The sequence below is a fragment of the Thrips palmi genome, unplaced genomic scaffold (assembly GCF_012932325.1).
Source record: "Thrips palmi isolate BJ-2018 unplaced genomic scaffold, TpBJ-2018v1 HiC_scaffold_10, whole genome shotgun sequence".
Classification (NCBI taxonomy): domain Eukaryota; kingdom Metazoa; phylum Arthropoda; class Insecta; order Thysanoptera; family Thripidae; genus Thrips; species Thrips palmi.
The window spans coordinates 6,657,859-6,669,125 of record NW_023144621.1 but is presented as its reverse complement, the minus strand read 5'-3'; the positions used below and the strand labels follow the sequence as shown (position 1 = coordinate 6,669,125).

At 41.0% G+C, this 11,267-nt stretch overlaps 1 protein-coding gene across 4 annotated transcripts; it reads right to left on the bottom strand.

The window, feature by feature from the left end:
• On the bottom strand, positions 1-11,129 carry LOC117649355. 4 transcript variants are annotated; one of them, XM_034392019.1, is made up of 20 exons: positions 10,890-11,129; positions 9,889-10,123; positions 9,652-9,773; positions 9,345-9,552; positions 9,085-9,264; positions 8,821-8,998; positions 8,462-8,739; positions 8,125-8,364; positions 7,851-8,008; positions 7,550-7,769; positions 7,338-7,472; positions 7,055-7,235; positions 6,816-6,961; positions 6,477-6,701; positions 6,274-6,393; positions 5,924-6,192; positions 5,732-5,838; positions 4,865-5,054; positions 4,221-4,776; positions 1-4,135 (listed from the first exon to the last, which is right to left on the bottom strand). In XM_034392019.1, exons 2-20 carry the CDS (start codon positions 9,952-9,954, stop codon positions 3,029-3,031), a joined length of 4,686 nt encoding a protein of 1,561 aa, XP_034247910.1. In that variant the 5' UTR covers positions 9,955-10,123; positions 10,890-11,129; the 3' UTR covers positions 1-3,028. The 4 variants fall into 4 exon arrangements, with proteins under 4 accessions (XP_034247910.1, XP_034247939.1, XP_034247921.1 ...); XM_034392048.1 differs by having other exon boundaries at positions 5,732-5,835; XM_034392030.1 differs by lacking the exon at positions 10,890-11,129 and adding an exon at positions 10,602-10,801.
• Between the last annotated feature and the right edge of the window lie 138 nt (positions 11,130-11,267).

The window sequence follows — 11,267 nt, the reverse complement described above, 5'->3', positions numbered from 1 at the left end:
TACGTCCTGTTACAAGTGTATATTTCTTCGATGCACATATCAGTCAAATGAAAATATCACACAATTTTTAATAAAATAATGAGCTGAAAAAGCACAAATTTAGGGCCGTCTGCAAATGCCCTGAAAACAAAAGCAAAACATCCTGGCGCCAAATTTTTTATAGAGCAATTCAAATGTATTTACAATTATTCCGGTGCATTTCAAAGTTCATGCTCTGCAGGCCTCTCAAGTCATGTGCAAAAATTTTAAGTTGGAATGAGTTTGAATAAGGGCAATCCCGTCATATTGCAAAGTTATCCTTTTCTGTATTAAAACATAGAATTCATTGCACATGCTTATGGAGAAGATATGTGAGCAAATACTACTACGGTAAATAATGTAAGTGGGTAATGAAAATCAAATCAGTGAAGTTTTAGTGGCACACAGCAACCACATGTAATATGTTATCGACAGTACAAAAGACACTAATAAAGAAACGGGAAAAGCTTGCCTTGATTAGCACTTATGTAGTTTTGATTGGTTCAATAGAGTAGAATAGTAACCATGGAGAGAAGTATAAACACCAAGCTCCAGCCTCTTCATCCTTCAACACCTCACTATTGCTATCAAATGCAAAAAAGTATGTATTTTCCTTAGTGAAGGGTATCTATTTTCAATTTAGAACAAAACAGTAATGCTGTTTGTTTCAGCACTTGGAAGAAGTCAAGCAAATGGAAACCGAATATTAGTGGCACAATACTGGACTTCCAACACTTCCATGCACAATACAACTCCTAATTCTGTTGCCTCACATCCCATCTCATTTTCATTACTTCTCCACACTGTTTAAATGTGGCTGATATTTTAGCTTATAAGTACAACTTCACACTTTTCACTTCATCTTAAGCCGGGACCAAATGGCAGTCGTTAAAATATATCACAATAAAAATGCAGAAGGTTTGAAACTTTTGATCCGTTAAAAAAAAAGAAACAAAAAAAAAAAAAAAAAAACGAGATGTGTTTCTTATCAAGAAAACACAAACACACTCATACAAAAAAACTACAAACACACAACCAAAATCCACAAATTTAAATAGATCTCTTTTTTTAAAAAAGACACATCCTTCCCGGGAAAAGTTCTGAAAACTATTAAGACTGACTAGAACACAGAAATTCACTCAATACACTTAAGGATATTGTTGATTATGATACGCAGGCAACCATGAGCCACTTTTCAAAAACACATAATAAGTTTTTTCTTTGTTTGCTTTAAAATAATGAGATGTATAAGCAAAGATAATTGTTCAAAGAATTAATGAGACTAAATACATCAACTGGCATGACTAAAGGGTATTGTTTGAACACAATTTGGCTTCAATGAATAGGGAGGCACTGCAGAAATAAAATTCTATCACAATGAAAATGGCCCTCATAATAATGAATCTTAGCATATTTGGCAACAAATTTGCATCCCAATGAAGGAGAGTAATCAAGGTTTGGTTGAACACTGGTTTATACGACACAGACTCTAGAGCTTTTGATACCGGGCAAATGCAATAAGATAAAACAGTCCAAAATGACCAAAGAAAGAAAAATGCTGCTACATTTTCGTTGATATCATCAGTATTTCGGCAGTTAATTTAGTCTCCAATGGTGCACCAATTAAGCTCTTACACGAAACTTGACAAACATTAAAACGTCATAAAAATACAGATTAAATTTTAATACTTTACACAGAAATGTACTACAAAATAAAAGGTTTACACATAACATCATACATACAGTAATAACACTACTGACTTGACAGTATAACTATGACTATAAAGTGGTTTTCTTTTTGGAATTCTACAAGCTTAATCATTGATTTATTGTGATCACTAGTAATGTTGGACACAAAATATTTGGACTAGCAAAACCATGTACACAAGAATATGGTGGAACTAACACACATATTTTAACATTGCATTTCTTACTGCACATCTTACAAATATTAAGGATATTTGCATATTAATTAAAGCTCTAATAAGGTGCTAAGCGACTGGTTATTGTATCATACATTTAGACAAGAATATAAATCATGCAATGAAAAAACTGGAGAGATAAACACTATCCTTAGATGAGAGGCTGAGAAACATTCAAGCTCACAAAAACTGACGGTACAGACTCTTAACACAACTTAATAAAGGTTGATTGATAGAAATGGTTTTTGATCCACAGGCAAGACTCAAAAGTCAGAAGTCAGTTTCACTTGCAAACTTTTCTATGTACTTCTAAACACTACATGTTTTTATAAGGTTTTTTGTGTCTAGTTACAATGGTATTAAGGACAAGGTGAATATTAGTAATAATAATGTTTAAAGGGCACTTCTAAGAACACATTAAACCAGGAAAGATCATGTTTACCGTAGGGAGTCCGACTATCAGTATCGCAGCAACGTGTTGCACACCAGTATAATAAGGCAGACACAAAACACCAACAGAGGGCATAAATCAATCACAAATTTTATGCATCAAAAACAAAATTTGAATGCTTTAAGTCAGTCGAATTCGAATTTTTATGTGAAAATGGAACAATGTACATAAGTTGAAGGAATGGGACTGTCAAAGTGCTATGGGTGTACAGAAGCTTACAAGAGCACCTACAATGCAGATAATGGAGACCAGTCAACAACACTTATGTGTTTTAATGTTAAAGTAACTAAGAATTAGAAACTATATATTCTAGAATTAACAAATCAGCTCACTTACTTTATTTTCATCCAGCCACTACAAGAACCTGTCATCAGTTATTCAGTCGGCTATGAAGCCACATTGGACACAGTCCTGTTGCATATAACATGAAGCAACAAGAAATTTAATCTATTTACAATATATAGAATCACACAAAGGAAGATTTGCACCCATCATATCATATAGACAGGAATACAAGAAAAGAGCGCTTGGGAAAAAAACCTTGGAAGCATTTTTTTTGACAACTTTGACAGTTTCACACTGAAGCATGCAAAACAGAAATCTGAATTGTAAGGAAATAACCATTAAGAGAGAACTTCTAGAGTGCAGAACTCGCCTCTATAATATCAAGGGGCTTACTGCTTCCCCCACTGCTGTTTTCTTTATCTTTGTCTCTCTCTTTTTTCGATTTTTTACGTTTTTTGGTGACAACATTTGGACCTACAGCTTTACTGCGTTCCAGCAGGAACAGGGCTTCATGAAAGTCATCAGAGCTCAAATTGCTTTCCTGGACATGGAGAACAGAACTTAGAGCACCATCTGTCGATGACTTAGGGAACCTGAACATCTCTCTCTCTCGCTCAGGTTCATTGGCAGACTTGCTCTTGGTCGCTGGTTGTTGAATGTTGGCTGTGTGTGGACTCAAGATAGGCGATGGTGTGCCCGAGTGAGGATGAGCTCTGGGAGAACCAGGGGCAGTGGCTACTCCACTGGGGCAGGGGCAGGGGGACAGGCAGGGGGACAGGCCAGGCGTTGGGGACAGATTTGGAGAACATTCTGCCTCAATTGACGATGGTGGGGAAGGGGCGGCTGGGACTGTGAGGCTGGAGGCCCGTGACTGCCGCCCCACAGCCACACTGGACACAGCGAGTCCAGAGAACGCGGTGGGGGACCGTGGCCGGGGCTCGGGGGTTCTGCTGATGGAGACACCACTAATGAAGAGGGTGGGGGATTTCGGGATACCAGTCTCGGATTCGTACTCGTTAGAACTATCAGTCTCTTGTAAGGGTTTGTTGGGCAACGAAATAGGCACAAGCTGAGGGGACTTACAGATCCGTATGCGAAGACACTGGTTGGCGGCAGAGCCAGATGCTCTTGTGCCAGTCTGCTTGCAATGTTTTATGCAGCTTGCTGTGCTGTTGGAAGGACCCGCAAACCCTGAAGTGCAGGAACTACCAGATGCGGAGGTGGACACTGCCTTCCAATCACTATCTTTCTCTTTGACAATAAGAGGTTTGCTTTCTTGAGGCGCATCAGATGTTGAGGGAGCCTGCTGCTGACTTGTGTCCACCCGACATTCGTCTATAAACTCCAAATCAAGGTCTAGTGCTGGTTTCTTACCAATGGCTGCAAGGTTTGTAAAGCTACGCGCAGACTTTTCACCGGGTTTTCGGCTTGGTTTACAGCTGCTTAAAATGCCACAGACCTGTGGAAAACACAATCCAACTTAAGAAAAAATATGATTAGGAATATTTCCATGCTCACAAGTGATGAGAGTCCTGACAAGTTACCTCAAGATCAGCATTCATTGAATCACATGCAGTGGTGCTCGCTTCATCCAGAGATGATTGTAGGCCATAGTCAACACCAGTGTCATCTGCTGTGCTTTCTGCAGTGCTTTCTGCAGTGCTCCCGGCGGTGCTCCCGGCGGTGCTACCACCACTACCATGTAGTCCAACCAGAAGTAAGGTATGGCGTTCCGCCTTAAGAATACGCCTCGCTATTTCCTCCGGCTTGTCATCATGTTGACTAGAATGGTCTGAATCCAAGTGGTAGCGTGGCTCTCTTCTCCTAGAAGCACCCCATACTCGCCGAGGTATGAGATCGCCAGTTGAATGAGACCGCTTCAGAGACCTTTCGCCTGAGCCATCGTCTTCTTCAAAATTATTATAATTATCGAATGTATCATCACCATTGGTACTTCTGATAATTTCTTCATTAAATATGCCATTTTCATGTATGTCACTTATTTCAAAACGGCCATCTTCGCCGTGTTCCCGTTTAAAGCTTCCAACAAGAAACGAAGGTTCAGCTAATGGCTTTGCCCAGTCATTTCTATTGATTCCACTGCAACAATATGATGAATGATATACAAAATTAGTTTCAAACTTGAAGGAAACTGGTTTCAATGGGACTGCTCATCTAATTTACTCACAAATTGTTTATTTCTCCATTTTCATAGTATGGTCTGTTGATTAACTGCATTTTCACTTGGCCTGTAGTATACAATGTTGCAATTCTTTCCTCATTTTGACATGATTCCTGTGTCTCTGAGATTTCTTTCAGATGCTCCAGATCTTGCAGGGGCAGATGAATAGATGACTTAGTTGATTCATCGAAATTTTCTGTAAAGGCGACAAAAATATTAATGTTAGGAAGGATCTACTTTAAGCATCCACAATCCTTTTTATGTTCCTATCATGCCTTCATCTATAATGAGGAAATTAATAAATGAAGCACATGGAAAAGCACGCAACTATGGCACAGTAAAACGTCACATTGATGCACATGGCTACTACAGTCAGAGCATCTGACAGGCAACAATGCAGTTTCAGATATTGATCATTTTCTCTTAATAAGGAACAACACACATGTTATATTTTGACCAGAAATTAAAAGGGAAAAAGGAAACATGGTAACATGGAACACTACAAATTGTTTGAGCCTAAAAGCAGGATGAGAGAAGACTAATGAGACATTTTCCAGATTCCATGCACACGAATATTGCAATAAAAAAAGACAAGGAAAATGCCGAAATTGGAATACGTAAAAAGATTTTAAAACAGACTGGAACTAATGCACATATTTTCATTAGAAGAAAAAATATATTGAAAATGCAGCAAGATGCACCTAATTGTCAGTCAGCTCAGAGCAGACTAGCTAGCCAGAGAAAATCAATAAATGTTGAAAAATGCCATATAATACCGCTTTGTCTTTTGTTGTTTAATTATGTTTCCCCAGTTGCTTGGACCAAAGAAGAAAACTAAAAAGAAAACTTACAGAGCTGGCATGCTGTGCTCACCCTGTTGGGGATGCGCTACTGTGCCCTCCATGAAGGCTCGATTCTCCACTTCCATAGGAAGTGGGGCAGGGGGTCGGTTGGCAATTGATTGTGACTGACAGGCACTGCTAAAACAGAGAGAATACGCAAAAAAAAAAGGTTGAATATGGTAAAATCGTAGAGAGAATTTATTCCCTGCTTTAAGTATCTTACTCATTAGAATTGGATGAAACTTGAGATGGAACTTGCAGTTGATGCCTCTTAAGCTCATCTTCAATCATTTGAAGTCTAGACATTTCTAAGGCAATGACCAGATCAAGGTTGTAGGAATCACCACTACTTGTAGAAGACACTTTGACTGCACGAGAGCAGCGTAAACTACAAAACTGGTGTAAAGACTGAGTTCTTGCATTTTGTGCACAGGGGCGCACACAACCAAACCTCCCACATAAAGTCAGCGGTGTTGTAGTTGAACAAGGAGACTGCAAAGAAATCCATTTTTATGTTTCCATTTATTTTGGATAGGATAGGACAGGTATTTTCTAATGGCACAATATACTAACCTCTTCATCAGAGTCATAGTCTGGAGGCTGTAATGCATGATGGTGCAGAACATCTTTGGCCCAGCTATCATTGGGATCTATTTCCTTTAATGATGCAGCTATGGCTTGTGACAGTTCCTTCTAGAGAAAACAATTTAAACACAAAACAAAACATGAATTATGAGAATTTTTTTGATTTCTAAAAAGTTGAGGATATTTCTTACATCATCCAGAAGTTCTGGAACTAGTCCAGGGAATCGACGTTTTCGGTTTTTACGCAAAACAGGTGGTGTCTCTGGAGGCACAAGACCCTTATTAACAGCTCGTACAAACTCATGTCTTTTACGGCGTACCAGAGCTGTTGTTTGAATTATGAGTGAGCGAGGTGTTCTCAGATAAGGGCGAGCAATTTGCTCTGAGAGCTTCTCTGTTACTTCCTCCAATTCATTCTACAAAATGGCAATAAATACAAATTAAAAATTATGATAAATACAGGAACAATAATTCCTACTCCCACACAGGATACCAAGTTTTTTTTTAAATTTCTAAAGCAAAGATACTACCTGCATGAATTCAAATATGCTCTTGTTGTATCCATTATCTTGGAGATAGTAGCCATACACATAAGAACCACAAAGGATTCTTCGGGCTTTCAGAAGCTCTCTGACACCAGAGACCACAAACTGTGTTCCTTTCTCAATTTTGCTTTCTGTAGGAGAGGAAAAGAGGGGAACATGAACATTTTTTCAATGAAAGACAGAACAATGGAGAAGCCCTCAACAAATGAAAGGACCTGTCATACCATCTCCTGGACTCCTGGTCCTGGTGGAAGGTACCAAGCAAGCAGCCAGAAGAGCCATTTTTGCAGGGGCTGAACTTAACAGAGGTTCCTCTAACTTTTGTGAGTTTTCATGATTCCTGAACCTCGTATAGAAATGTAAAAATCGACTCAGCTCAGTGGCTTGCTGGTTGCGCACCATGGCCTTGAAAGTAAAACGAAAGATTATATCATTCAAATAGCAGTGATACATTTTACATGTGGTATAATATGGTGGAATTTGAAATAATACAATTTAGACACATACTTCACTTATGAGTACACCTTGACGCTCATCTGCCTTGTTCGAAGCTTCAAACCGGTTGCAGCGAAAGTAGCCACCAGTTGAAGAACTATGCTTCTTCCAGGTTTCCAGACAAACCCAACAAAACTCAAGCTTACACTGCAATTACAGCAATAGTACATATTAGAAAGATGAATCACAAAGTCTCATGCGAGTATTGATTTCTCCAATCTTACCTTGGAACACTTCATATGGTTGCAGCCTTCATTTTTTTGGATGGGAGATTTGCAGTTGGGGCACGGTTTGGAATTTGTCACAAGCCATAAACAATTAGCAGCATCTTCAATGTCTACTCCAGACGTGGGCAGTTCCTCTGGCTTCACTTCAGCAATTTTTCTCAGCCACATTTGCCATTGCTCACACCCACTTGGGGCGTGTACCTCACCAAGACACTCCCTATGCAAACAGAAATACAATCTTTAGTTTGCAGAAGGTTTTGGGCAAACAAATAATACATGGAGCTGATGTTAAACTAACCAACAGAAAAAATGACCGTTGCCACAGTCAACAGCATGCGAAGTTGCAGCAGCTGATTGGTTTGGCGGTGGAATTTGCTCGGTTTCTGGAAGCCTTACAGCCTGCCCACAACCAGGCCTCGGGCACCATTTGATGGAGCGGCTGCTTTCCACAAATGCCTTTGGAAAGATACAAACAAAACGTCAATAAGTCAAGTTGCTTTAACAAATAAGTATTCAATCACAAATATGTTAATTTTAGTGTTTAAATCTGGAAAGAATTTTAAGAATCTTACTTTTATATCAAATTGTAAATATCTTCGTGCCACCTCAGGAGTCACAGACTTTTCTATCACTTCAACAGGAACTAAAATATCACAGCCATACTCAGGACAGCTGATGTGATGAGCATCACCATCCTGTATTTTCATAGTCAAATAATTTTCCCAGCAAGTTGAACAAAATGTGTGACCACAACTCATTGAGCCAAGTTCCAGCATAGCCCAAGTATTAACAGAAAGCATACAGATTGAGCACTGAAACAAATATAAACATTATTTGAAACTAGAAATCAGGTCTGTAAAAAACAAAAGGACAATTAATATGTAGAAATAAATCGAGTCCTATAAGTACCTCGATTTCATCATTTTGTTGTCCAGGGCCCTTGTCCACAGAGTGCGTCCTTTGTCGAATAGGAGACTTATAAGAGTCTTCTAATCCAGTTCCCTCCATTTCTTGTTCATCACAGCTATTAGATTCTTCAACCACACTAGGAAAATGCATTGGTCTGGTCAGGCAAAATGTACTTGGGCCCCCTTCTAAGGCTGAAGGAGGTGGTTGAACACCTGCTGAATGGCAACATTGAACTGGGTCCTTCATCCATTTATCAAGAAGAGACTCCCGAGACCACTCTGAAAGGAAACACATGTTATGGAGTGCAAGAGAAAACGCATATCAATAAATGATTGATAAATGTCTCTTGTAAATCCTACCATTATCTCTCAGAAGCGCTTCTGCAGTAAAGAGAGGTATGTGTAACATATCACTAGTTTCGACTAAAAGCTGGTCTTTGGCCTCTTGTAAATCTTGAGTACGAAGACCACTGTACACTTCATCAGGCTCAGATCCTCCCGTCAGCTCAGCCTCATTAACAGTGTCGTTAGTGTCAGCCTAGAACGTAGCCAAGTACAGAATGAGGGTCAACACGGTCACCCAATCAGAACTTTTTTTTTTCAACTGCTTTCAGTTATACTTACGAAAACCATCCTTGATTCCAGAAGAGCAGCAATATCATGATGCTGCGCACGCACTGCCACATCACATGGAGTGAGGTGCTCTGTGTTCTCAACAAACAGAGGGCTGCCATGAGCAAGGAGCAGCTCTACACAACGTTTTAGGCCTGAGCCGGCCGCACAGTGGAGTGCAGTATCTCCTTTCTGCAACCAGCAAGTGAAAAGTGTGTTAAGAGTTTTGATTAACTTCTTAAAAGCTGAGGAATATTGTCATTTCATTTTACCTGGTCCTGAGCTTGTAGATCAATGCGTTCTCTGCCCCCATTATTAAGGTCTGCACCTCGCCACTGCAAGATCAAAGACACGCACGCTGCTCTGCGCTCTTGTGCTGAGAACCATTTGTTGACTTCCAGATTACAGGCAGCATGCAAGACAGTCTCATTAAATGCATTTCGCTTGTTTGGATTACCTCCAAGGTCATGCAAAAATGTCCTGAAACACAAGAATTAAGTTAATGAATATTGTAAATCATAGCTCAGCTACAGCCAAGAAAAAAAAAAAAAAGAAAAAAAGGAAGAAAATTATTAGTACCTAAGCAGATGTTTCATTCCATGCTTTGCTGCATAATGCAAAGGAGTATTATGATTGTGGTGTTCCCCATAGCTTGTGTTGGGGTCTAGATGTCTTTTTAAATCTCCTGAGCTTTGAAACACCTGAAAGAAAGAAAGCAAGATAGACAAACATCCTCACACTAGGAGCAGCCAGTCAAGAAAAAATAGAATTGTAAAAAGAGGTACACATATAAAGTATATTAATGAAAACACAAACCTGCATGGCTGCAAATTCATCTCCATGCTGAAGGTACTTTTTGAACTTGGAAGACGCAGTGCCCATTTTGAACCAGTCGAAACGATACTTTGTCAAGAAAAGCAATTGAACTGGTCAAGCGATGGGGATAGGCACAGCAGAATCCATTCTTCCCAGGCTGGCAGTGAATGATCTAGCATTCTACAGAGAGAAGGCTCCTAGAGGGTTCACCTCTATCACTTCACTCGGGTCAGACCTGAATAAAATATATTACTTTAGTAGGAAAACTCTTACGTAACAGGATATGTGAAGCAACATTCAAAAAGAATTACTGTTGAACATGACAAATACTAAAAATGATAACTACTTAGTCATAGAAAAGACTTTTCACAGGGCTCAGACTATTGATTTAATTACAGTGTATTTTGTGGCAATAATAAATGAAACAAAGATGGGGAAGTACATAGGGAGTTTTGTAAAATGCTGACGTGCAGCAGAATTCACAAAGTTCGTGCGTTCAGAGACTGCATCTTGTGTTTCAGCAGGGAAGTTGAGTCAGACTGTACAAAGCTAGGATAGGCAACAGGCTGAGATCCCTGAACCACAATGAATGAGCAACTTGGTCCTCAGTGGCAGTGTTTGCCGAGCCACCCACGCACTGCGCCGCGCCCCGCGCCCCGAGCCCCATGACACTGGCAGGCCCACACAAAGGCATCGCCTCGGTGCATACACACCTGCGCTACACGACAACGACACACAATGCAACACTGCAGTCATAACACCTTCTGCTGCGCACTTTTAGCGCTGCCAAACTGCGCCCAGTCGAGCACCCTCGCACGACAAGTGTCACCCCGCGGACGCAGGGTGGCGCGGTGCAGCGAGCCAGCGAGCGCGACGGACCGCAATACACACATTTCTTTGTTATCGGGCATTTGCACCGACTGACACTTGGGCACCCACACCGTAAACAAAGGCGCCCAGGCCCCAGGTCGCAGCCAGGACACCCGATAACGCGCACTCACATCGAACGGCGGGTCTCCGCGCCGAGAGCGAGAGAGACACGGGCATCGCGCGAGGTCCTCTCCCAGAGCCGCGGAGTGGACGGCCCGCGCTGGAAGCTGGAATCAAATTCCGTGCGGGGACGTCATTTTGCAGGCGACTCGACACTCCACAAGCCGATCGATGGCGATGGTTGACTTGTATGATGCGCGTCTGTTGTGCGCAGGGCCGTAGCAGACGACGCACTTCGAGGGCCAATAGCTGCGGCCGGTATCCGCACGGCCGAGGCGTATCCGCAGAACAGCGCGGCAGCATTTGAACAGGAGAGGGCCGCGATCAATCACTTTCCAGATTTGAAAGAAGTCTAAGAGCCTGCCCATTCCTCTAAAAGGAGAGAGAAA

Bases quoted from the DNA above. Each gene is read 5' to 3' on its own strand.
- LOC117649355 (XM_034392019.1), bottom strand. From the start codon at position 9,954: ATGGGCACTGCGTCTTCCAAGTTCAAAAAGTACCTTCAGCATGGAGAT. The intron at 5,839-5,923 runs GTAAGATACTTA...TCTCTGTTTTAG, and splicing joins GTTTCATCCAATTCTAATGA to CAGTGCCTGTCAGTCACAAT. The intron at 4,777-4,864 runs GTGAGTAAATTA...ATATTGTTGCAG, and splicing joins AATGGAGAAATAAACAATTT to TGGAATCAATAGAAATGACT.